The sequence below is a fragment of the Oreochromis niloticus genome, linkage group LG3, assembly GCF_001858045.2.
Source record: "Oreochromis niloticus isolate F11D_XX linkage group LG3, O_niloticus_UMD_NMBU, whole genome shotgun sequence".
NCBI lineage: Eukaryota > Metazoa > Chordata > Actinopteri > Cichliformes > Cichlidae > Oreochromis > Oreochromis niloticus.
In genome coordinates this window covers 45090914-45118655 of record NC_031967.2, presented here as the reverse complement: position 1 = coordinate 45118655, position 27742 = coordinate 45090914, and the positions used below count along the sequence as shown (strand labels likewise).

General features: G+C 39.0%; 1 protein-coding gene across 1 annotated transcript; it reads right to left on the bottom strand.

Annotated features, from left to right (window-relative positions):
• On the bottom strand, positions 1–27742 carry LOC109198902 (Fc receptor-like protein 2). The gene is made up of 7 exons (XM_019354210.2): positions 27731–27742; positions 27315–27351; positions 26914–27192; positions 18934–19197; positions 18555–18812; positions 1640–1789; positions 1–400 (listed from the first exon to the last, which is right to left on the bottom strand). Exons 1-7 carry the CDS (start codon positions 27740–27742, stop codon positions 360–362), a joined length of 1041 nt encoding a protein of 346 aa, XP_019209755.1. The 3' UTR covers positions 1–359.

The window sequence follows — 27742 nt, the reverse complement described above, 5'->3', positions numbered from 1 at the left end:
TATTATAAACAAGTACATGATATATCTCTTAAAGTAGGTTTATAAAAAACAATATACTATTTTGCATGTACAATACTAACAACAAATACTGCCCGGAGAGTGAGCTGCCTTGGTGAAGGTTTGCACTCTCGGAGTGCTTCTTATTAACATCATGACATTCATTGTTTTGTTCTTTTAAAAAAACTTCATCAAATGCAAAAATGAGACAGTTTTCTGTTCAGTTTATATAATGTTAGATTAATATAAAATCTAACATCATTGCTGCTGAGAGGTTATAAAGGATAATAAGAACAGTGTAAGACTATTGCTTTAATCCCAGTGATATTTTGATTGATATTCATCTTCTTCACTCCCTTGAGTTACAGATGATCACGCCATTTCCTTTTAGCCTCAGCTCGAGCTGCAGGAAGAACAGAAACTATTTATATTGCAACATTTTTCAAAGGTGACATTTAGTCACGTATAAGCTGCTTCATACAACAGCAACAAGAACACCTCTGCTGACACATTATTGACTGTAACAAGGATATCAGATAATTGTCTGTCAGCTGTTCTGCCACAGAAATGACTCAACAGCAGCTGGAAACTTTGCTGTGAAATGTGATGCAAACAAGTGAACATCCTTCCTACTGCAGGAGCATGAACATACTGATCAACAACAACCAGCGGCCTGCATCACACACTGTAATTTGTTGACTTTGCACCACTGTGAATGCCCCACTCCCCTTAATGTGGTTAGACTGAACCAAAAGATTATAATAACTGTTTCTACTCTGTGGTTTCACTCATGGAAACAGATGTTGCCTTTGCATGATTATGATGAAGGTGACCTTCAGTGGGCTGGTTTCAGTCATTATGTAAATATACTGTTTATAAGTCTCCAAAAGTTGAATCTGTTCATCTGGACGTAGCGTTTTGTGGGAGAAACGTTTCGTCACTCATCCAAGTGACTTCTTCAGTCTCAGCTGACTGCAGGTTTCCCCAAACCTTTACTACTACTGTTTATAAGATTTGGGGAAACCTGCAGTCAGCTGAGACTGAAGAAGTCACTTGCATGAGTGACGAAACGTTTCTCCCACAAAACGCTACGTCCAGATGAACAGATTCAACTTTTGGAGGTTTCTTTGATGATCTGCCAAAACATGGCAAGATATAGAGACAAATATCAAAACAACATTAGAGGTCTAAGAGTTATTATACTCTCAATAAGAACACACAATTAGAGCAGTGGTTTAGCTCACTGGGTTCAGCAGGCGATGCATATGTTATAAAGCTAATACAGAAACCTGGGCTTTTACTCTGAGTTCTGCTCCCGGCTTTAATGTCTTCTCTCCACTGTCTTACTGCAATAAAGGCCTTCCAAAAAAGTGCATGTTAAAGATCAGTAAGAGAGGTGCAGCATCTGCAAAGAAGGCTGCAACTAAGGTGGCACAATGCACATAAAGGTTAATATGTTAAAAGGTTAAAAGTCTTACATTGTGAACTTAATGTCCAGACTGAAATTTTTGTTTTTGTAAAGTTTAATCATTATATATGATAATAATTGATTTCTGACATTTCTTCAGCACCTATGTCCTCTGACCTCTTTAGGAAAATAGATATATAATAACTTAATCGGGATTTTTTAAAGTTATCTTACCTTGAGCCCACTTCCTGTAGGTGTACACAGACAGTATGAGTATACAACTGTACAGGATGAACAGCAGGATCATGCTCACCAGGTTGGGCAGAGCGATCGGAGGAGGAGGAGGAGGAGTAGTATCAGGGGTGGTCGCTGGGATCTTATTCCCTGTTAGGAGATAAAGTTTTATCATCAGTTCTTCTGTTTAGAGCAAGTGTTACATAAAAAAGTTCATTTAAAATCCATATTGTTGATACATATGCAGAGTTTACTGTGCATTTCACAAAAAAAAAAAAAAATTCAAGGAACCACATCAGGACATGAAAAAACAGAGCTTCTTTGAAATGAGTCAAAGTTTTCAGTATAGAGATATGAGACGTGTGAAAAACCTAACAGCTGGCCTACCGTACTGCTTCCTGTGGTAGAACCGCTTAATATATACAGGAAGCAGCTCATATATGAGAAAAACAAACCTGAAACACTTCATGTGGGTGACACACTTCCAGTGATATTTCATTTCATTTGAGGGCTCAAGATTTAATTCCCACAACTTCCAGTAGAAGTAGAAGCAGGTCAGAAAATAAAAAGGTCAGGCATAAGGAAAATAAAGTTGAAATGGAGGATTCAGAAGAAGAAAATCAAACAGACATTAATGACCAGTTCACAAACAAAGAACAAATATTAAATGAGCTGCAAGATAAAGCACAAAACACTTTAGCGATACCAAGGCAGAAAGAGTCAAGCTGCCAACGGAAAAACTGCTAACTTATCAAAAGGAAGAAATAAGTAAAAAAGAAAAGACTATTAACTCTTCATGAACAATGGAAAATACGAGTGCAAGAAACAACAAAAAAGATTAAAGTTGGACATTTCAGAGAAAGAAATGGCAGATCTTGCTGATGATGTAGAGCAAAGGAAAGATGAACTGCTAAAGTTGAACACTAAAATGAGAAGTCACACTGCACCTTCATCAGACATACGAATAAAGACTGATGCATGTGAAGCAGTTACTCATGACGTTGTGAAAGTCATCCTGGAAAAGAATAAGCGGTGTAGATGGAGATTTTGATGCAGAATATGAAAGAAAGTGTTCATGCAGGTTATTCGAACATGATTATGCCCAACGCCAACTATCTTAAGCCTCACACCTTGCTTCAAAACGAGCAGATGTAGCAGCAGAACTAGCAGCAAAGGAAGCAGAGTACAAGATTGTACAAGAGGAACAAAGACAGAAGGAAAAGATAAAGGCTCTAGAAGAGGAGAATAAGAAACAAATGGCAGTTCAAACATCAGAGTTGGAGCGCCTGAAAGCTAAAAGGGAGGTGGAAGCCGCTCGCGCCAGGTTCGATGCCTAAAACAGAGAGTTATCACAACTTGATGATACATATTCAGTTAATATGGAAAAGGTGAACCCAGAGCACACACCCAAGCATACTGTACCATCATATGCCATACCGGCACCAACAGCCCCTCCTAGTGTCAACCAGCTTGCACAGGCAGTCCAGCATAAGAATAAATAGACCTCCCCATGCCAGAACCAACAATGTTTAGTGGTGAGCCAATAAAGTTTATTGAATGGAAATCCACTTTCATGTCACTTATTGAACAAACTGGCATGTCAGCAGCAGATAAACTCTACTATCTAAAAAGGTATGTAACTGGTTCAGCTTGCAAGTGCCTTGAAGGGACTTTCTTCAGAAATGATGAAGAAGAGTGTAACGACGCCTCGGAAAAGTTAAACCAAAGGTACGGCCAGCCATTCGTGCTACAAAGGGCATTTAGAGAGAAGTTATCTAGTTGGCCTAAAGTACAGTTGAGAGATGCTGATGGGCTAAGGAACTTTGCTGATTTTGTAAATGCATGCATGCTTGCCATGCCTCATGGACTGCAAATACTCAATGACTGTGAAGAAAATTAGAAACTGTTGCATAAACTGCCAGACTGGTTAAAGACAAGATGGAACAGGCATGTAACAAAGATACTCATGGATGGTGGTGAATTTCCCAGCTTCATTGAATTTTCCTCCTTTCTCTCTCTTGAAGCAGAAGTAGCATGCAACCCAGTCACTTCCATACATGCACTTCGCTCCACAGACAAAAATGATAACAGAAGAAATACAAGAGAAGTTAAAAGAAACAAGGCAAGTGTTTGATCCCCGGCCTCTCTGTCCTGGTCGTTGTGTCCTTTGGCAAGACACTTTACCCTACCGCCTACTGATGGGGCCGATGGCGCGATATGGCAGCCTCGCTTCTGTCAGTCTGCCCCAGGGCAGCTGTGGCTACAACCGTAGCTTGCCTCCACCAGTGTGTGAATGCGAGAGTGAATGAATAATGGAATTGTAAAGCGCTTTGGGTGCCTTGAAAAGCGCTATATAAATCCAATCCATTATTAAGTGTGTTTACAATTAACACAACTGAACGAGATGCAAAGACTAAAATACACAACAGTTCTTCATGCACACTGTGCCGAGATTCGAACCCACTTATAAAGTACCCAAACTTTCTGCAAATGACCCTGGAAATGAAAAAGAAACATGTAAAGGATAATAAACATTGCTATGGTTGTTTAAAGCAAGATCATAGTACTAAGGACTGCAAACGGCGCCTCACTTGTGAAACCTGTTCTAAGAGACACCCAACCTGTCTTCACGATGAGAACTACAGCAATAGTCTGCAAAGAGAAAAGCAAGATCAAGTGAGTATGGACAACGCAACACAAGGCAACTCATCTGAAAGTGCAACAGCCATGGCATTAAATGTAGCTAGAGCAGAACACACAGTTAGTACTTCCATGATAGTTCCAGTATGGGTCTCAACGGCTGCCAATCCACAAGGGAAAAACTAGTCTATGCTCTACTAGACACACAAAGTGACACAATTTTTATAGATCAGGATGTAACACGGAAACTGCAAGAAAATGCGTGCCCTGTAAAACTCAGACTAACCACAATGATTGGCAATAACATAGTAGTAAGCGGCAGAAAGGTGTGTGATCCTCTAGTGAGAGGTTACAATTCAGCAACAGTGCTAAGGCTCCCAACTTCTTACACAAAGGACTAAATACTTGCAAACAGAGAACACATACCAACATGTGACAGAGCAAAACTGTGGAGTCATTTGTCATCCATTGTGGATGAGGTCCCACCGCTCCTCAGTTGTGAAGTGAGTCTTCTGATTGGTTATACTTGTCCCCAAGCTCTGGCACCCAAACAAGTACTCTTAGACAAAGACAATGAGCCATATGCCATTTAAACTGATTTAGGATGGAGCATAGTGGGCAACTTAGTGCCATGCAATGCATTAGAGACAACAAGGAGTCTCTGTCACAGAATAGCTGTTAAAGAAATGCCTCCATGTACTCCTGCAGATGCAATACGTCCACTAGAATAGCACTTTAAAGGGAAATAAATAAACGAAAAAGTGGTGTCTCAAGACGACCTTACGTTTCTTGAGAAACTTGAACAAGACATAACACAAACAGAAAAGGGACATTATGAAATGCCATTGCCATTTAAAGAAAGGCCACAAATGCCAGATAACAGACGACTGGCCGAGAGCAGACTCAGTCAGACCAAATGTAAACTAATGCATGATGAAAAATACAAGAGACTATCACATACATGAATGACATTATACAAAGGGGTGTTGCTGGAGAGACTGATGATAATGGGCCTGAAGGTGAGACATGGTACATACCGCACCACGGTGTCTATCATCCAAAGAAGCCAGAACGGCTGCGTGTGGTGTTCGATTGTTCAGCCAAACACAAAGGTACCTGACTTGATAACCATTTACTAAATGGCCCTGACATGATAAACAACTTGAATGGCGTGCTTGTCCGCTTCTGACAACATCAGGTAGCTCTAATGTGTGACATTGAAAAAATGTTCCACCAATTCAAAGTCAATGCGAATGATCACGACTACTTACACTTTTTATGGTGGAAGGGAGGACACATGAGCAAACTAACTCAAGCTTATGGAATGACTGTACATCTCTTTGGCGCTGTTTCGTCACCTTGTGCTAATTACGGATTTAAACGTTTAGCCAAAGAGAACAGCTCAAAGTAAACTGTAGTGGCACAGTTTATGACCAGAGACTTCTACGTCAATGATGGGGTAACAAGCGTTGAGACTGTGAAAGACGCTCTACAACTCACAAGAGAAGCACGTGAGCTATGTGCCAAGGGTGGACTAAGGTTACACAAGTTTGTGTCTAACAACAGTGTTGCACTCAAAGAGATTCCTGCTTCAGAACATGCAACAGACACAAAAACAAAGGACTTTACATTCAACAAATCCTAAACAGAAAGAGCACTCTGTATTTACTGGAACATAGAAAAGGATTATTTTACATTCAACATAGCTGTAAAAGATTAACCCCCAACCAGATGCAGCATCTTGTCCATAGTCGCAGCAATATATGACCCTTCAGGATTCATTGCTTTGTATGTTCTTAACGGCAAAAGAATCCTACAGGAAATGTGACGCCAAGGTACAGACTGGGATGATCCGCTTCCTGAACATCTCAACCCACAATGGCAGTGCTGGAAAGAAGATCTGAAAAATTGGAAAAGGTTGCAAATAAACAGATGTTATGTTCCTGCATCATTTGGCGATGTAGTAAAAAGAGAACTGCATCACTTTTCTGACGCAAGTACAACAGGATATGGACAATGCACTTACCGTTGGGCGATTGTGGCTCAAGAGTTGGCAGTTCGTCTTGTAATCGGAAGGCTGCAGGTTCAAGCCCTGGCTCTGACAGTCTCGGTCGTTGTGTCCTTGGGCAAGACACTTCAGCCGCTGCCTACTGGTGGTGGTCAGAGGGCCCGGTGGCGCCAGTGTCTGCCAGCCTCACCTCTGTCAGTGCGCCCCAGGGCAGCTGTGGCTACAATGTAACTTGCCATCACCAGTGTGTGTGAATGGGTGAATGACTGAATGTATTGTAAAGCGCTTTGGGGTCATTAGGGACTAGTAAAGCGCTATACAAATACAGGCCATTTACCATTTTACCTAAGACTGATAACCAAAAAGAGGTACACTGTAGTTTTGTAATGGGCAAAGCTCGAGTTTCTCCAACAAAGGTTACAACAATTCTGAGGCTAGAGTTGACCGCAGCTGCAGTATCAATCACAGTAAGCAGTATGCTAAAGGAAGAGCTACTCTATGACAATATGGAGGAGCTCTTTTGGACAGATCCAAAGGTCACGCTGGGGTACATTAGTAATGAAGCAAGGCGCTTCCACACATTCTTTGCCAATAGTTGCCAAGAGTATAAAGCATACGCAACAATAATACACCACAGTAATGGTTCCATGTACCGGTGAGTGAAAACCCCGCTGACATAACATCAAGGGGCACAACAGTAGCGGAACTGCTATCATCGAACAGGCTCACAGGCCTTGAATTCGTATGGGAAAGGAAGTAAAATAAAGAATCTATTGAACTTTTGGTGGGAGATACAGAGGTGAGAAAGGTGCAAATACTTAACAGCCAAACTACAAAACACAGAAGTCTCTGTGATCGTCTCACAAGGTTCTCATCCTGGTCACATGCTGTCAGTGCCATAGCACGTCTCAAACCGTTCCTACTCAGAGACAAATCAAGGTCAATCTGCACTGTAACTGAAAGACAAAATGCTAAAACGGTGATTATAAAAAGAAAACTATACAAAGACTAATGTCAGGATTATATTTTTGGATTGTCATTTATGCTTAGAGGTATATAATCGATTGTATAATGATAGAATATCTGATCCTCTTTAAGACTCTGTGTGCGTTCCAGAACGCTCTGGCATACCACACATGTCCTAAGGCCATGAGAGAGGTCGTACCTTCTCTTCCTGATATATAGTATGGGAGGACACCTACTCTGTATCTGTTTAGGTATAAGAGCCCTTTGTTTAGGTGGACTGTTGGACTCCTGGCCCCAGCTTTTAAGGAGGCGTTCACAGGGTCATATCTTTACACACACACACACACACGGGTACTCTTTGTTCACATACATGCCTGTTTAAGATGTCATATGTAAATGAACCTGTGCATATTCATGCAACAACAATAAAGAGCAGTGCTACGGGGGAGCTGACTGAGAGTGACTAGGGTTCGAGCGGCAGGAACAGCGTTCGTCTCGGTTATCTCCCTCATGCACGACACAAAGAGTTCTGCCTGGTGTCTCATGCTTTGCTAGTTGCAGTACAATTGTCTGGGTTGTTCCAGCAATAGGTTTGTGCCTAGTTAAAACTAACATTTTCAGATGAGATAAAGACATTAAGCAAAGGAAGGGTACTACCTGAGAGATATGGATCCTTGGATCTATATCTCTCTTGGACAAAGACAATGTGCTCAATGTGGAAGGAAGGCTACAACACTCATCACTTCCAAACACATTCAAACTGCCATTCCAAGAAACCAACATATTACAAAACTGATAATCACTCACTGTCACAAAAGAATAAATCATCAAGGAAAGAGCTTCACAATGAACGAAATACGGTCCAGCGGTTATTGAATTCCCAAGCTAAGTCAAACAGTATCAGACTACATCCATCAGTGTGTATTATTCCGGAGACTAAGGAGACCTGTGGAAGGACAAAAAATGAAAGATGTCCACACAGAAAGAGTCAAACACTCTCCGCCTCTCACATACTGTGGTATGGATGTTTTTGGCCGATTCCTAACTAAACAAGCAAGAAAAGAAAAGAAAAGGCAAGCTCTGCTTTTCACTTGTTTCTATTTACGAGCAGTACATGTAGAAATGTTAGAAGTCCTGACTACGGACCCTTTCATTACTGGACTAAGGTGCTTTATAGCTCTGAGAGGCTCTGTCAGACAAATAAAATGTGATCAAGGTACCAACTCTGTAGCTGCCAAAAATGAACTGTGTGCAGCACTGAATGAAATAGACACTGAAAAACTGACAACCTTTCTATCTGAAAAACAATGTGACTTGGTGTTTAACACACCCCATGCTAGTTACACAGAACAACATTAGGGTGATGGCATCAGAGATGGCATGTGTGACACCTACAAGTGTATGGTCACAATAGTAATTTTTTTGTAAATTGTTTTTTGACGTAAAAAACCTGATTTTATGGTGGTATTGCACTTTCATTTAGAGTTATGGAGAATGTAATTGCGCGGCATTGCCACAATGGGGAGATAGTGGTGAGTGCGATAGGCTGTTGCACCGCTTCTCTGCCTCAGACGAGGAAGAGCCTGCAGACCGAACACAACTTATGTCTCCTGTCTCTGCTTTTCTGTTAAAAAAACAAAACAGGTTAGTAGTTCAACTTTGCTCACTCTAATGTACATATAAAGGCAAGAAACCTTTTTCTGTCTTAGTTTAAAGACTGCGAATGTTGTGAGAGTGTGTTTTTACAGATTGAGAAAAAGTTAACCTTACCGCCATTTGTAATGGGAAGGCGCCATTTCACTTGTAGTCTAAATAGGTAGCTGGTCTCATTACCTGTTTTATTTTATGACAAATGTAGCTCCTAGACACATCTGTTTTATCCTGACATTATTGGAAGTTACAGTTGATTAGGACCTACCCAGTTCTCATGTGTCGAATGTAAATAGTCTGATGTATACTGTTTGTGGATGATTGTAAACTGTTTGTGAGCAATGGTAGAATATTTTTGTTTATTGTGTACAAATGTAATATATTGTTTGAATCTGTTAAAATATAAAGAATGTATAATGGTATATAAGCGGGTTAATTGCAGTGTTAATGGTGCTGCACAGAAGTGGTTTTGATGCTGAACAGCAGTAGAATTTGGTTACAGATTTATTGTAAACAAGGATACAAAATGGTCATTTCAGTAAGTTTATTCTTGCAAGAAAGCAAGGTAACCAAGAGCGTTTGACCTATGGATCTGATTGAATGTGTTTTTGTTGTTAAAAGGGAAATGTGTGTGTCTAAATGAAAAGAAAAGAACGTTGTTTAATTTTGTTAACAAATTAAAAACAGATCGAACCATCGAAGGCCTGTAACACATGCTACTAAAAGAAATATGCAAGTGGGTGACATATAGTGATGGACAAGGAAGAAATACTGCCAAGATACCAAAGGAGATATGGTTGGGTTGTGGACATCAAACTGCTTTATGTATATAACAGTATTTATAAGCCATCAAACAAAACCTTATTGAAACTGTGGAATTACAGGGATTATTTTACATAACCATCATCTTATCATTGCATTAATTATCATTTCATCAAAGTGTTTATTGAAGTTGCTGGCATTATGTTATAATTTATATTATAGGGGTTATCATAATCAAATATTAACATGTTTATTACAGGTGCAGTTATAACTACTTTAAAATGATTGAGTTAAATATATATATATATCATAACTCATACGCTGAGTATATTGTTACAGTAAAAAAGTAGCTGAGCAAAGGCCTGAATGTATTCAGCTTCTTGTTGCATTTGAGTTTGCCTAGTTACAGGTGACGGAAGGATGTCCAGCCCATGGTGACCTCAAAGGCCTTAGATCATCACCATATTCTTAAGAGTATGCCACAAGGAGGAACCTCTATGTTGCAGTTAATTCTTAAAATACATGAATGTTCTGTACATGCAAATTATGTGCTTGTAAACGCAAGAAGGGGCGTTACAATACCCCGATGTTATAAAAGCAATCTAGAGTGTATTTTGGGTAGAGATGTACAACTGTTCTGCAGTTTGCACCTCTCCACGCTGCGTGCATTCATTAAAATCAATTGTTTGATTGACCTTTTCTGGACTATCATTGTTTTACTCTCATCCTCAATTTCGAACCCGTAACATTTGGTGCATTGGCCGAGGTTGAGGGAGAAAAGTTGGAGAATGAGACTGAGAGGGTCCAAGGTGCTCAAACAGGCAGACACGAGTCAGTGGTCGAAGTGAGTGGACATAAGCCGGCTTATTCAAAGGTAAGGCACTACCTGTTGAATTATTTCCAAACAGTGCTGAATTGGTTCTGACAAAATTAAAAGTCTACTCACTGAAAATTACTGGTAAAGGTCTGTTTTGATTTTGGTGAAAATCTCATGAGAATTGAAGTTGAAGTAATGATAATGTAAGGTTAAGTGACAGTACTGATTAAAGGAAATGCAGTTGGACTGCTAAGGAAAGAGAATTTAAAGTAGTTGGACTACTGAATTTAGGATATAGGTCATTTGAAATCTGTATATGGTCATACAGTTATAATTGAATATAAAGCTGGGCTTGGACATCAATACAGTCGGTTTTGTGGTTTCATAGGATGTCTTTAAAATACAAGTAAATTTTTCTAGAACGGAACTGTGGGAAGTTCTAAGAAAGTGCACTGTCGGAAGGTGACGCTTCCAATTTGTCGGTGACGATCGACATCTTCCTCTGGGAGGGATAGTTCACTTGGCAAGTGTGGAGAACAACGACGCTCCTAAATAGCTACTGATTGGATCAGTTTACCGTTTGGAACGGTTTATGCACTTTGTTTGGGTAATAAAGGTTGGACCTTGGGCGTTGGACGCTTTTAAATTGACTTAGGAACTTTAGCAATTAGACCAGACACAGGTTGGACCTGATACTGGGTCATTGATTATCAAAAACTTGGAGTTTGTCCCTTGGAGGGTTAATTCAAATTTTGTCTAAATTATGTAGGTTGTGCAATTTAAGGCCTTGTAAATATTATTTAATTTATCAGACGTCTCTGTGTTATAATTTCTATGTTTGTATATAGGCTCTGTCTGCCACGGGCACTGCAGCAGGCTGGTTATTTTGAGAGTGTGTCTGTGTCTATGTAAATGAGATGCCTGTGACTTATTTAGAGTGACATTTCCTGTTTACGAATGAGTGGCTAATGACTGACTGCAGAGCCAGGGTCAAGGACGACTTCAATCTGTGTTTTAAGGGAAGAAATGCAGTTTATGTTTATTATATTTGTGTGACTGTTGTTGATTATGATAAGTATTTCATGATAACTGTAGAATATGAGTATGGGGTTTGCTTGACACGTGTCTGTACTAGGTAAAACTGTGTAAGACTGATAGGAAGTTTATAGAGACTGCTACACATGGCTGATGCCTGTATTTAAGACGCTGGTTTTGTTTATTACAAGACTGTAAGTAAAGTTTTATTTCTTGCCATGACTGTATGACTTTTGCGGGGTTTTGAGATTGTGTAGGGTCTTAGATATGTGACCACGGCCCGGGGCCGAGACTGGTTAAATTGATGACAAAAAACTCAGGGAGTTTATCGGTCGGACCGTTAATTTAAAAATTGTCTAAATTGTGTAGGTTTTGAAATGAGAGGCCTAAAACCTGTGCAGTTGTAATCATAGGACGCCTGTGTAAATAGATTAAGAGACTTGTCTGAGTCTGAGAGTCAGGCTGGTATTATTTTTAGATTGTGTGTGTGTGTGAGAATGCAAATAAGGCAGCTGAGAGGTCAATAGAATATGAGGAAGTTAATAGGGACTGCTAGACATTGCTGATGCATGTACTTAAGACGCTGGTTTTGTTTATTACAATATGTAAGTAAAGTTTTATTTCTTGCCATGACTGTATGACTTTTTGAGGGGTTTTGAGATAGGATACATAAACTGTTGATACTTAAGACCGTTACCTGGGTTCTGAGAAGTGAAATTGAATCTGAGATAATTTAATTAATAAAGATGTCTGTAAGCGATGTGTGTTTTGGGGTGTCGAAGTAAGATGTTTTAGGATTTTTAGATGGGTTCTGTTTCAGTTTGAGATAATATATACAGTTACATTTTCTGTGTGTGTGTGTTGTTGAGTGACAACATGCGCAGTTTAAATTGGGCGCTGTTCCTTCCTCTTTTTAGTTTCAAAACACAAAGGCTGTTAGATTAAAAATTACTGTGAGTAACGGTTTGACTTTTGACTAGGGAAATAATATGCTTACTTTTGGGTCTATGAAGATATTTGACTTTGAGTGATGTTATGAGAGGTTGAGTTTATTTTTCTGTTTAAAAACACATAAGTATATGCACTTAGTACACCCACTCAAGAAATTATTGTGTGACTGATGCTACAAAACTGACCTAAAGAATGGTGATGTGTGAAAGAGCGCTATTAAAATGTGTGTGTCTGGGACAGGAAATGCATGCCCATAAAAGGAACTGAGTGTGTACAGAAAGAACACAGAGAGATAGATGAGTTAACTCTAGGCACATGAAGCAAATGAAGCCTTTAAGAAAAATGCATATATTACTAATTATATGGTTTAGTGTGTCAATACAGGTGGGCGTCTTTCAACTTTGCAACCTTGAGTTCAGCAGCAGAAAAGTAGATTAAAAGAATTGGGAGAAAATAAGCCAGTCTTTGGCTCGAAATTGTGCAGCTTGAGCTCTCACTTTGTCCTTGACCCGAGAAGAAACGCAAAGGACAGTCAATTTCCTGATGAAGACCGATAGAACATCGTGGACGTGAAGAAGTAACGGAAGCTAAAAGACAGTGCAGGCGAAAGCAGTAACACTGACAACGACTGATGAGTCCAGCAGCAAGGAAGAAAGCACGTGATGCAACATGCATGCTGGTGAAGAAGAGCGTGATATGTCTGCTTGAAGGCACTGACTGTCATATTTGCCAAGCTTGGAGCAATCTTGGAAGAAAAGACTGAAAAGATGGATGGAGAAGAAAACAGAGCAAATGAAAATAAGACTGAAGGAAGAGGAAATACTGAAAGATCAAAACAGAGAAGAAACAGACTGTGTTTGCTGGGGCCCTGAAGCCCGAACAGGACACTGTGAATGGAAAAGGACCAGTGAGAGATGAAGCTGGACGAGTTTGACTGCGAGAAGATAGGAGATGATTGGATTGAAATTGAACCCTGAACTCGGGATAGTTTAGGGATGTCCACCATATCACAACAAAGAGGTAAACAATACAAAAGGTAAAGATAATCAAAATAACTGACAATTATATTAATGAATAGAAAACACACATATACCAATTGTTACATGTGAGATTATTTTTGAAACGAATCAGAAGTGAGATAGTTTGAATCTAGAGCTCAGTGAAAAGATGCATAAATTAAATATGAATACATGAAAATGCAATAAATACATAAGGATGCAATGAAGAAAACAGCTTACACTGCATTTACATGACCACATAACGCAAGGAAGAACACGCTTACATACATGGCATAATTGGTATTTTTGACTAGAAAAAGAGAAAGGGGTCGTTTAGGCGTCCGTGATAATAATGAAAATGTTTTAGTTTGTTATTTTTAGGGGCAAGCAGACCTGGACCAATTCTCCAGATCCAGGAGTCGGATGAAACTACAGGTTAACATGAATGGATATGTTAAGGCAAGTTTCTGGTTGAATTGTTTACAGTGTCCAGGAACCTGACAGCAAGCCCTAACTGGTGGTGGAAGACCAGCAGGGCTGTGATTTAAGGTGGGGAAGTAAAATTTGGGTTAGTGATTGGGGGACGGAGAAAACTGACTCTTTAACTGGAGAATGGGAAAGTGTCTGTGAGACTGTGAAGCCATATATGCAAAATAGCACACACAAACATACGCAATGAAGATCGGCTTGCTACTTGTATGAGTGATAGAATGGTGTGAATGTTGAATAAACTGATTAAACTAGTTTAAAAGGGTGACTTAGCAGTGCTTTTGCACTGAGTGATCAAAACAAGTGATTAGTATAGAAAGAAATGAAATAATTGAATAGTGGCATGAGGTTTAAAAAAGTATTTCTTTTGCCAAGTTAAATGGTTGAGATATGGCTGAGTATGGAAAAAGTTTGAGAGCTTGTGTGAATGTGGACAGAGGAGCTTGCTGTGTGTGTGTGATTGAGGCCTTAAAGGAGGGGTAGATTGTTCGGAGGTGCAAATTTGATTAGGAGGTGTATAAATTAGTGTTGACACATTGTTGTAAGGTGTTAGGCTGAATCTGAGTATGGTAAGGTGCTTAACCGGGGTTATTGTTGTGTACGAAACGGTGTAGCTTTTGGCGAGGTTTTCAGTGTGTCGAACGGGTGAAATTTCAGATTGTTGAAGATTTTTGAGGTTGTTGTTTTATTTTTAATAGAGGGAGTTTTGATAAACATGGACATGTCTAAAAGGGCCCATAGTTTTTATAACAGTGCACTTAGAAAAAACCTGTCAGGTGATTTTGTTTTGTGTTTTGATGAGCTAATAATCAGCTCTCTTTTTCTCATTTTTGTTCTAAGCAGGCCTGCAAAAGAGTGGATAACAGCGCTGAAAATTCTCGGTGACCTTCTCCAGATTACAATAGGCAGAGGAGAAGGCTAACTCTCTGTCTAAAAGGATTGCCGCGAGCCAATCCAGTCCAAAAGCAGAAAGAACTATTTTCTTAAAAACAAAGTAAAACAAATAAATGAGTTGATGTTGCTGAGAGTGAAGACTGAATATTTGCGAGATAGTCTCCACTGTCAGCAATACCTGATGGTAATGCGTGTGAGTGAATGTGTGGGAATGGACAGGTGAATGGACGGACCAGGCAGACCATAGGTTGGACCGACTGGACACTGACAAAAGACTGGACTAAGGTTGGACACATGACTGATAATTGTTCTGTTTTAACTTTTCTGTTATAACACAGGTTGGATCATAAGTGGAGAAAGTGAGTATAAAAGGTGATGTTCTGGTTAACACACAGGTTTTTGTTTCTAGGACGTTTCAAGGATGCAGGCTGTGGATGGAGCCAAGAAAGGATTTGACATGATGATTAATTTGATTTCATTCCTTAAATACAGGTTTGAAGCTCCGGAGCATTTATACATAATATGATAGGACTAAACTTTTCTTTTAATTCCCTAACCTGAGTGAAGGATTTTGAGTTTGTAACACATGAGATGTGTCACAAAAGGGGGTGTTAATATATGCGATTAGCTACATGAAATGTGCTCTTTTAGGGTTACTAAGCAAATGTCTACGTGACCTTTCTGAGTTCTGAGAATAACTCTGTTAAGTTGACAGGAAACACGTCGAGACAGCAATATAGGGCAAATATGTTTGAGCTTGTAATTAAATGTGGGGCTTGAAAAGAGGAAGCAAATTTGGTACAGGACGTACTTGAGATGATCAGACGAGAGAAGGAGAAGGTCAGGAATAGTTTAAACTAAGATTGAGAAAGTAAATGGGGTAAAAGGGGGTGTAGCTTCAGGGCAGTTCACAGCCTGGCGTAAACGCAAGGTGCTGTCACACAGCTTAAGTTATTTGGTTGACTTATTTTATGACAAAACAATAACAAATGAAGAACAATACAGAATCCAAATCTGAACCAAAGAACGAAATAGTGAAATGTGGATTATTGGGTTTTTCTCTGCATATATGAAGCATTTGTAATGTGTATCTGCTAATGAAGGCTTGTAGAGGCCAGTTTATACTCACAAACAAGTGCTCAGCCAGACTGAAAAACAGGAAGCTTTAGTGCACAAGGCATATTAATAAATATAGACACAAAAAGAGGAACTCCCCATATAAACAACGTTCAAAAATGTGTGAAGTATAAAGTACCGAAATAACACTATATAAGTCACCGTTGATGATTCTAATGTTAGAGAGCTCTTGCAACTGGCGTCTGAGCTGTGCAGAGGTCGATCTTGGTCATAACAGTGATGTCTCTATTTACAGGTTGAGTTCATTTTATACACAATGCATAACTGTGCTTGTTTAGAGTTGATGTTCCGTCCAAAAGGGTTTTAAGCTTCACTGGTGAGAGTGTCCAGGTGATACATGTTGAGGGAAGATGAGAACATAGCAGGTTAATTGCACGCACGCTTACAAACACACATGATTTATATATAGGCCAGGCCAAAGGCCTGGACTTGATGTAGCTTTTAACTTTACAGCTCCTAACTTGCAGGAATGGCGGGGAGTGTAATGAATGAATGCAAAACATGCTTACAGACACAAACATGACAGGGGTTTATTTTACAGGGTAAAGGTGGACCACAGGTTGCTTTGTTTCTGCTTAGCAACTACTGAGGTAGAAGGTGTTAAAGATAAATATGCAATAAGTGAACAGGAAATGTGTAAGGGTGAGCCAGGTGAAACAAAATGTTGTAGATAATGGAAACTTGTCTAACGGGCATTAACAGTAACCTTTGCATGTTATGTATATGCTTGAGGCCAAAAGAGGCGTAAAACCAGATAGAAAACTTTGAAGTGTGCTTTTTAGCGGAGAGTCAGGCTGACATGGGGATGGTGTGTATTTTACTGGGGTGGTGTTTAATAAAACTAAAAGCGTTGCTCACACACATAAAGAGTATTGAGATTGAATAAAGTTAATATAATGAATAGAGCCCAGAACAGGATAATATATAAGTGAAATCAAATGCAATGTATGATTTCACTTTTATTGGGAAAATAATTAGCCAAGAAATGTGTATTGAACTCTCCACATACTTTGAAACTGCGCAACTCTGAGTGGGCAATGTAATGAAGCAACTGTTACATATTTGCATTAAACTAGCCAACATAGACTCACCACAAAATGATGTAGGATGTTGCCCTGCAGCGGGGGCAGAAAATCATTTGCAAACCAGGGATCTTATGTTGATTATTATATTCTTACTTATGTACACACACACACACAGAAGGAAAAATTTCAAAACAAAACAAAAAACAACTTCGCTTAACCTGTCAAGCACAGGAGCAAAATAAAAATCTCTTTGGGCTCTGTTAAAATTTCTTTAGTAAAAGTGTAAAAGGCCAAACCTAGGAAGTTCGGCAAACAGGAAAGTTCCTTGAGTATCAGGAGTTAATAGTCAGGAAACATTTCTCACTTTAACGCCTTTTTTCTGAAAAACCACTGACTCATAGATGCAGATAGACATACAAGTGCACATACATCCAGATGTGCATTTAGACATTAAAAGTGTAGAGGCATGTACACACAGATTGGCAAACCGGTACAGAGTCTAACTGAAGAGCTTAACAAAGCAGACGTGGCAGTAGGGTTTGTGATTTTGCCTGATATGATATTGGGAACCAACTTTGAATAATGACAGGAACCTGAGATGAACACAGTAAGTTAGTAAGGTGTAGCAGAGAAAGGTTGTTTGTTTTCTATCCCTTACAGGAGAAGATTTCCACTAGAGAGGGACCCAGAAAAGGAGCAGAGACCACTTAAGCATGAAGTGTTTTCAAGTGGGAGCTGGTGTTTTATTGCTGGACCACCTAGAGGACATGAGGTTGTTGTCGGATTTGCTGAGTCAGGGGGCGGCTAGAGAGGGTCAGAGCGAAGGTAGTGGACCTGGGAATGGTGTAGTGACGTCTTTGGAAGACGTCAAGAGAGGGAATTGTGGAATTACAGGGATTATTTTACATAACCATCATCTTATCATTGCATTAATTATCATTTCATCAAAGTGTTTATTGAAGTTGCTGGCATTATGTTATAATTTATATTATAGGGGTTATCATAATCAAATATTAACATGTTTATTACAGGTGCAGTTATAACTACTTTAAAATGATTGAGTTAAATATATATATATATCATAACTCATACGCTGAGTATATTGTTACAGTAAAAAAGTAGCTGAGCAAAGGCCTGAATGTATTCAGCTTCTTGTTGCATTTGAGTTTGCCTAGTTACAGGTGACGGAAGGATGTCCAGCCCATGGTGACCTCAAAGGCCTTAGATCATCACCATATTCTTAAGAGTATGCCACAAGGAGGAACCTCTATGTTGCAGTTAATTCTTAAAATACATGAATGTTCTGTACATGCAAATTATGTGCTTGTAAACGCAAGAAGGGGCGTTACAATACCCCGATGTTATAAAAGCAATCTAGAGTGTATTTTGGGTAGAGATGTACAACTGTTCTGCAGTTTGCACCTCTCCACGCTGCGTGCATTCATTAAAATCAATTGTTTGATTGACCTTTTCTGGACTATCATTGTTTTACTCTCATCCTCAATTTCGAACCCGTAACAAAACCTAATATCATCATCATCACCTCTCACTTCCAGCCAGTTCTCTGGTGACTGTCCTTTTGTGGGATGTTCACACTTGTAGAAGCCTTCGTTCTCCTTGGACACATGGATAAGCCTCAACCTTCCTTCAGACCTTTTTCCAATAAAAGCACCATTTCTGTAGAATGCAGTACTGAAATTGGATGTAGACTCTTTTGCATATTTTTCTTTATAGGAGCAGTTTAGTGTCACACTGTCTCCCTCAGTCAGAGGAACAGCAGGGCTCTCCAGGATCACACCAGCTGAAATGCAGAAAGATAAAGTGTGGTCTCTGACTCTGGTTTTTCTCCTTAATTGCAAAATTGCAAAAATTTGTTCATTTTATTTTATCTAATATAAAACTATCTGGCATTGCAAACTTACTTGTCACTCTGATGTTGATGGTGTTGCTGCACTCCCCCCTGTCAGACTCACACCAGTACACTCCACTGTCTGATGGGTAGACACCTTTGATGGTGCAGGATGACCCGTTTAATTGGCCCCAGGTCTCACATGAAACAGAAGACTTTGTGGAGGTGTTTCTCTTCACTGTCCAGCTGCTGAAGCTGCCTGGCACTGCACAGCTCAGTGTCACAGTTTCATAATAGAAGAAGACTGACCTGCTGGGATGGATGCTGAGAGTAGCAGCTGCAGGTTCAAAAACATCAGGTTGAGACACATCAGTTGACATCATATGAAGATCAATCATGTGAACATTAGATGTTGAAAGCTTTTCTACCACTGCACTGGTTGAAAACAGATACTGTTTTGGACAGAAGCTTCCACAAACTCAGTATTACCAAGAAAGACATGTTAATTTTAGGCTTTTAATGATTTCTTTGAAATGTTTTATTTCCAGGGTGGAATCACTTTAGGCTCTAATCTTAATCTTACATCTTTATTCACTTCACAAACAATAATTGGGTGCACAAATTTGAATTTATTTTTGATTTTCTCAAATCTGCACCGGATCAAAAGAATACTTTCAGGTAAGGTTGGGCGATATGGCCTAAAATCTATATCACGGTATAATTTGAAGCACGTGCGGTAACGATATATATCACGATATATTCTTTTCTTCTGTATAACGTATTTTCCTATAGGGCGAACTTAAAACCCTTTAATTTTCTCAAAAATCGACAGTGCGCCTTATGTATGAATTCTGGTTGTGCTTACTAACCTCGAACTGATTTTATTTGGTAAGGGCGCATAGAAATCTGTCAAAAAATGTTTTAGTGTGACTTTGGTAAGCCGCACCGCTTGATGGATATTCGGAGCATTACAGCTGCCATAGTCAGGAGCCTCGTGGAGCAATCTGGGTCCAAAACGCCGTTCGTTTCAGGTCCCAAAGTCAAACGAACACCGCGGCATTACTGAGCGTTAAAAACTGTGTAATTCCTTTCATATTTAATAAATTTATCAGCGTTGCTTCTTTACCAGGTATAATAATTAAGTTTAACATCCAGGCATCCATGAAAACAGAATTTATGAAATTTAACGGAGTTAACAAAGTTAGCAGCGGTCCCCAACCTTTTTTGCGCCACGGACCGGTTTATGCCCGACAATATTTTCACGGACCGGCCTTTAAGGTGTCGCGGATAAATACAACAAAATAAAACTAGTACCGGTACAGAAAAAAAGAAGATTTATTCATAACACACGTGAAAAGACCCAGGACAACAGAGTTAACGATAAAAACGATAACAAAATAACACTGAAAACCGATAAAAACCCTGAAAACCATAGAATTCACACGTGAGCCTTAACTCTCGCGGCCCGGTACCAAACGACTCCGGTCCGTGGCCCGGGGGTTGGGGACTGCTGGAATAGAGCAGCTGTGAGAGAATTCCGCATTAATTAATAAATGGTACGGAGGCGGAGGAAACGCAGTTCCCCATACTCCAGAAGTGCTTCATCTCTTTGCTATCACTGTCACCCGGCATAATTTGCAGACGATATTGCTTGAAGCCGCTGCCATGCTTTCGACAAAAACAGGCAAAGCTGGATGACACCAACATGCACTATCGTGGTGGAGCGATATAGTCAAAATCTCTACCATTGGCCAAATTTATATAATTTCTACAATATACCGTTTATACCGCCCACCCCTACTTTCAGGTTAAATATACACACATTTAAATCTTTTAATAAGTGGCGCTGAATGACAAGTTCAAATTTTCATGGGTGATCATGATTGACTACGATTGGTACTTCATGTCTGCACTAAAGAACTTGTTTCACAGCACTCATCTGATTAACCAATACTCAAAAAATGGGAAAGTCCAAAGAGCTGAATGAAGATCTAAGAAGTAACATACAAAGACACAGACTAAGACACACGAGCTTGAAATTGGGACAGAGGGGGAAACTGACATGGGAACAAGACAAAAAGAGGAGATGGAGAGGGCGAGAGACAGGATGGGCTGTGGAGAACACACATGGATTCACATGAAGGACAGGTGAGGCGAGGATGAAACACAAGGAGAAAAACATGGGAACAACTAAGGGAGACAAGACACAGAGGGAGGGGAGCGAGACACACAGAAGGCAAGCAGACACAGACATAAGTGGGGAAAGCTGTAAAACCCAATGACATTAGAAGAACTAAACCCTAAAAATTCTTAACAAAGCAAAAACTCAAAAATATATTAACCTAAAAAAGCAACCTCAAAGAGCTGGGTCAAAGACCCAGAACCAAAACATTCTAGAGTGGTCAAATGTCCCATCAGAATTATGCCAGTAGCTTGTTGTTGGCTATCACTAATGTTTGTTAAATGTTAACCAAATATTGCAAACTTTTTTTATGAAGAGATGTGAGCTACAACAACCATGACAGCTGATGTTGCATTAACATATAAAAAAGGAATTCAAATTCAAAATCATAAAACATACACAAAATCTGGAATCTGCTAAGCTAACAAGGGCTTAGAGACATGCTACACCCAAGGACTCCAGTCATAAGTCCATCACGGTTCACAGACAACCATCCTTACCATCCTTTGTTAAGATACTGGATGTTGTGTTTTTCTCCACAATTTTAATTATAAGCTAGATATATTGCTGCTAACAGCAACAGGGATGAGTCAGTGAGTCAGTTGGGCTTGTGAATCATGATTCATGAGTCAGTAAAGTGATTCTCGAGTATTGAACGATTCGTTCATGATTCGCGCATCACTAGTGGGGACAGCACTTTTTAGCTCTTATGTCCACAATTGTGTTCACTGTTGAATTGGGGGTAAACTTTATTTGAATCATTTATGGAATAATATCGGACAAGATTTGTGGACTCTGAAAATTGTTTGTTCAAACCTTTGCAATCAGACAATCATTCTAACACACATCAAAAACTTTTCACATTTTTATACATATTAGGGTGAGCTATAAGCAAGGGTAACAATAGTTAAATCGGGCAAATCTTGACAAAAATGAAGGTCTTCAAATTCAGTTGTGTATGGCCCACACATCTTATTTTTTTTTTTTTGAAGACCTTGAAGTTTTATATGAATATGCAATTCCAGCTTCAATTAGTAATTTATTTAGTAATTTAAAAAATACTAATAATAGGTAGTAAGTAATAGTAAGTGAGTAATTAAGTCGCTTAATTAACTAAGCAACTGTAAATGTCACAGTATGCACCAGGACACTGTATGAATTTGAGGAGTGGACACAAAATGCAGACACAAAGGAACGTGGAAGAAAATTTGAATTTTAACAGAAAGCGAGACATTCATTGAGGCTGGTAAAAGATTACAAAACAAAAGGCAGAGGTGAACAAGAACAAGTCCAGTTTTTAAGGACTCAAAATTCTGAAAGTAGAGGCTGTAATTGGCTGCCTGACTAAGTCCAAATTGAATAGATTTTTACAGTGCAATATCTTAATTAATAATAAGTTTGTGTGTGTGTGTGTGTGTGTGTGTGTTTTCATTTTCCTTTTCAATTTGCCATGTTGTCATCTGACCATGCTGAAACTCACAGTGGGTCTGATATTAGACACTTTTTTGTCAAGCAGGTGTATTCATATCAATCTGATTGATGCCCAACTTAATAAACTGGCTGCATCTATCTGTTTTACTTGCTCATTTACAGATTGCATTGAGTGATGTTGGCTGGAGATTTTAGTAATGTTATAATACATCAACTGTAGCCATATACTTTAAATTTAGTATGAAGTAACATGGAGGGTATTTTTTTCTATATTGCATGAGAATAACACTGATATTAGCACTCGATTACATGTGGTAGTTTCTGTGTAAAAAGCAGGAAGTTAATACCATATTCATGATAACTGATTGAAACAAGAATCAGGAAGTCTTGAAGGAACTGAAACTAATGATTAGCATTTTTCCTAAGTCAGTTTAAAGGAATAATACATATTAATATATTAGATTTACATAAGAGTGTAGAGGATCCTCTTTCACAGCATAGTTTATATCTGCATGACAATACATGATATGCTAAAAGTATTTCAGGTAGGAAAGAAAGTGGAAGACATGTTTAAAATGTCCAGTAAACAAAAATACAATGTCATCCATGTTCTCACACTTGTCTTGTGTGTTTTATGGTTCCCTTTTATGTCATTGTTTCATCTGTATGCCCTTTCCTCAGTATCTCCCAGTTAAGTCAGTCTTGTCTTCATGTTGTTTTGTCATTTTGTCTCTCTAGCCATGTCTCTCCTTTCCTCTCTCTCCCTCCATGTTTCCCTCTCTGCATCCCCCGCCCTCTTTCTCATGTTTGTTTCATCTCCCTTACCTGTTCCCATGTTCTCCTGCTTGTGGTTCATCCTTTGTCTCCCCAGTCTCTCATGCGCATCTGTTACTGTCTGTCTTTCCTTTGTTCTATTGTCAAGTGTACGCATCCTTGTATGGCTCTCAGTCTACATTCCACTTCCTGTTTTTATTTTCATGATACTTTACCTCATCTGCATTGTGTTCAGTTTGCTCCCGCAGTCTCGTTTTGTTTAATTTCTCCCTGCTGTGCTCCCATGTGTTTCCACTTTCCTTATCACCCCTTTGTGGAGAGGTTGTCTCAGTCTTTCCTTGTCCCTCGTCTGAGTCTCTTCTCACCTCCCCTCATGTTTCATGGTTTCCTAGTAGTTTTCCCAGTTCAGGTTATTTTTGCATTCTGATTTTTACTTATTTCTTATCCTTGTCTGCGCTTGGATATGCACCTTGCCTCACATGATGTGCAACATCAGATCCTGACAGATCCAGCCTGTCCTGCAGCAAGCTGCACCAAGCCGCTGTTTGGCAGGTCTTTGAGCAACAATTTCACAGAAACGGACTGTCATATTAAAAAAAAAAGAAAAAAAGAAAAGCACCATTATAATTTGTTTATAAAGTAAAAATATGAATTCGTGTTTTTTCTTTTCTACCCAAAATAAAATTTGGAATGCACTGTTATATTTAAATTATATTATTTGAAATACACCACTACAAAAAAATAACAAAAAAAAAAAAAACCAAACAGTGGGTGTAGCTTTATCCTGAGGACACCACACCTCCGAGCTGTTGAAACTGGAGTTGGAGTTGAAACCAATCCTTTGGTTTATGTAAACATTGATCTAGGATGCAAGTCCTCATAACACAGCTATCCACTCTCAAAGAATTCCTGAGTGGCTCTTTTCTAATGATACGCATCAAATATTCCAGTATGTTATTTTGTGCAGAAAAGGCAAATGAAGAGTTATTATTTTACTTTAAACAAAAATTATAATAGTACTTAAAAAAAAATAGGACCGTCTGTATCTGTGAAATTGTTGCTCAAAGAACTGCCAGATACATCACGCTGGCTTTATCATTGTTTTTCTTTCAGATTTTGGATTTTTCAATATGCAAGTGGCTGGCTTGGCGTTACTTGCTGCAGGAGGGGCTGGATCTTTGGATGGTTAGAGGTCAATCAATGACGAACGCGGCACAGGCCTGTGGAGTTTCAACCCCCACAACCCTGAACTAGACAAACAGGAGAATATGGATGCCATCTTATTTTTGTGTACTGGACATTTTAAACGTGTATTTTACCATATTATATATTATCATCCAGATATAAACTCTGCTGTGTAAGAGGATCCTCTCATACGCATATGTTAATCTAATGTATGCATATGTATTACTCTTTTAAACTTAATTATTAGCTTTTTGCATGCAAGTGTTTCCAGTTCATTACAGACTTCCTCATGCTTTTTTAATCAGTTATTATGACCATGGTATTAAATTCCTGCTATTTACAGAAACTGCCACAGCTGTTCCCTGTGGTCATCACTATTCTTAAGTTTGCTTTGGTTGTTTATATGTTTATCTGTATGTTATTAAATAAAATCAGGATATGTTGGAATTTGCAACACTGCCTGATTACACAGAAAGTCTTATTACACAGAAACTACCATAGGTAATTGAGTGGTAATAACTTATAAATTGCCATATTATCACATTCTCGTTTATGTCTTGTTACCAAGCTGTATTATATTAAGTGTTTTTTGGTGAAATGTTTTAGTGAAGTTATGCAAAAAATAAATTTTAGGGAAAGATTATTTCAAGTTCAGTATGCACTGTAGAGGAAGAAACGTTGCCCCAGCAAACAGTCACATGGACAATTAATAACTGTATAAAAGCCTGCTCAGGTTTTTTGTTTTTGTTGTTTTGTTTTTGTTTGTAAGACATTTTCATAATGAAAATTAAAAGAGAAGAAAACTGTTACTTACACTTTTGCCAAAGTTTCTAGAATTTGTACCAAGCAATGAAAGCAATGACAGCAATGACAGCAATGACAGCAATGACAGTAATGACAACGCCACTAACAATGCCACCAATGACACCGACACTAACAGGTTTGTTAGTACTATTATTATCATCACCTGAAAAAACAGAATCAATATGTCAACTTTTTGGGGGGTTGTTTGTTAAACATAGGCAGGGCACAAAATGCCTGGACCAGGGGCGTAATTTCCAGGGGGGTTAGGGGGGTTATGAGTCCACTTTACTGTCTTCGACATTGCATTTAGTGTATGCTTAAGGTAGCACTGGAGAAGGACATGCTCACTACCAAGGTTCAAACTTCTTTATTTGCCATTTGTGCATAAACCAGCAGTGAAGGCACATAGGACTTCTTGTGCAGAGCTCTCTCAGTCATAGAAAGTGTGTTAGAAAAAGAGGAAAATAAGCAAGACAATATCCTGATTTGCATGTATTTACATATTAAAGCAACAACAAATGACTTTTCACATACATGCAGGTTAATAAGGTTTTAAAATGGCATCATTGTAATTTAGACAGCACTCATTTTGTTTTGTTTTTGCTTATTTTGATTTCACATCATGTGAAGAGCTCAGTGTTGCATATTCATTTCACTTTGATGGAAAGAAAATCCCGACTTTAGATTAAATCTGAGCAGGATGACAGTATTACATTTATCCTTTTTTTAACACAGGTAGCTTGTATGGATCTTTTTGTGTTCATTTTTCTTTAATTAAAATACCTAAATATGTTCACATGAAGCTTACATGACAAACAGGGAACAGCTGTCATGATCCTGGATCTGGTCACCCAGTGTTTATGTGTTGATTATTAATATGCTGTATATTTGTGGTTCTTGTGCTTTACTTTTTTGTATTCATAGCTTCCTAAGTTATCATTAGTATTTTGTGATTTGCAGTCTTTAGGTTTGGTTACTGTGCCTCCTTTATGTTCCTTGTGGTATGTCTAGTCACCCTGGTTCCTATGTTCGTGTATTTCCCGTTTTACTTTGACAGTCACGTGTCTTGTGCTAGACTATCTGGTTGTTAAGTGATGACCTATGAACCTAGCTTAGCACCAATATAGGAACATCCTCCAAAGAGCTGCTTTTTACTTTCTTGCTTTGAGTACATTTCAGAGACTTTACTTTTTACTTTTACTTGAGTAAAGAAGTTGAAACCAACTCTGTTTCCTGCTGCTTCCAATAAAATAAACCCATTGCAACTCCTTATTCTGTGTTTCACTTCATAAGAGAATTTTTCTGACACTTTGGTCCTTTGAGCTCGATTTCAACATCTCTCCTCTTCACTTCCACCAACGCTCACCAACACCGTGCACAGGGGAGACTATATGACTCCTGATAAAGACCTCTGCCCAATCATGTGCAAAGTGCTGTTTGGGAAGGTAAGTCTGGCAGCAGGAATCATCTTTAAAATTACAGCTTTAAACCTGACTTTCACCAGGCAGCATGGAGGGGTAGACAAACTGTGATGTACTGTGGTAACAGGCTTTGTTAATTAGTTGTGGTAAGGTTTATAAAAAAAAAATCCCATTTAATCACTGAGTTATAACTGAAACTGCTTTATGCATATATCAGTATTTATAAGCCATCAAACAAAACCTTCATGAAACCTACCATCATGATCATCATCATCACCTCTCACTTCCAGCCAGTTCTCCGGTGACTCTCCTTTTGTGGGATGTTCACACTTGTAGAAGCCTTCGTCCTCCTTGGACACATGGATAAGCCTCAACCTTCCTTCAGACCTTTTTCCAATAAAAGCACCATTTCTGTAGAATGCAGTACTGAAATTGGATGTAGACCCTTTTGCATATTTTTCTTTATAGGAGCAGTTTAGTGTCACACTGTCTCCCTCAGTCAGAGGAACAGCAGGGCTCTCCAGGATCACACCAGCTGAAATGGAGAAAAATAAACTGTGGTCTCTGACTCTGGTTTTTCTCCTTAGTTGCAAAATTGCAAAAATGTGTTCATTGTATTTTTATTTAATATAAAATATTCTGGCATTGCAAGCTTACTTGTCACTCTGATGTTGATGGTGTTGCTGCACTCCCCCTGTCAGACTCACACCAGTACACTCCACTGTCTGATGGGTAGACACCTTTGATGATGCAGGATGACCCATTTAATTGGCCCCAGGTCTCACATGAAACAGAAGACTTTGTGGAGGTGTTTCTCTTCATTGTCCAGCTGCTGAAGCTGCCTGGCACTGCACAGCTCAGTGTCACGGTTTCATAATAGAAGAAGACTGACTTGCCAGGATGGATGCTGAGAGTAGCAGCTGCTACTTCAAAAAAAATCAGGTTGAGACACATCAGTTGACATCATATGAAGATCAATCATGTGAAAATTAGATGTTGAAAGCTTTTCTACCACTGCACTGATTGCAACCAGATACTGTTTTGGACAGAAGTTTCCACAAACTCAACATTACCAAGAATGACAT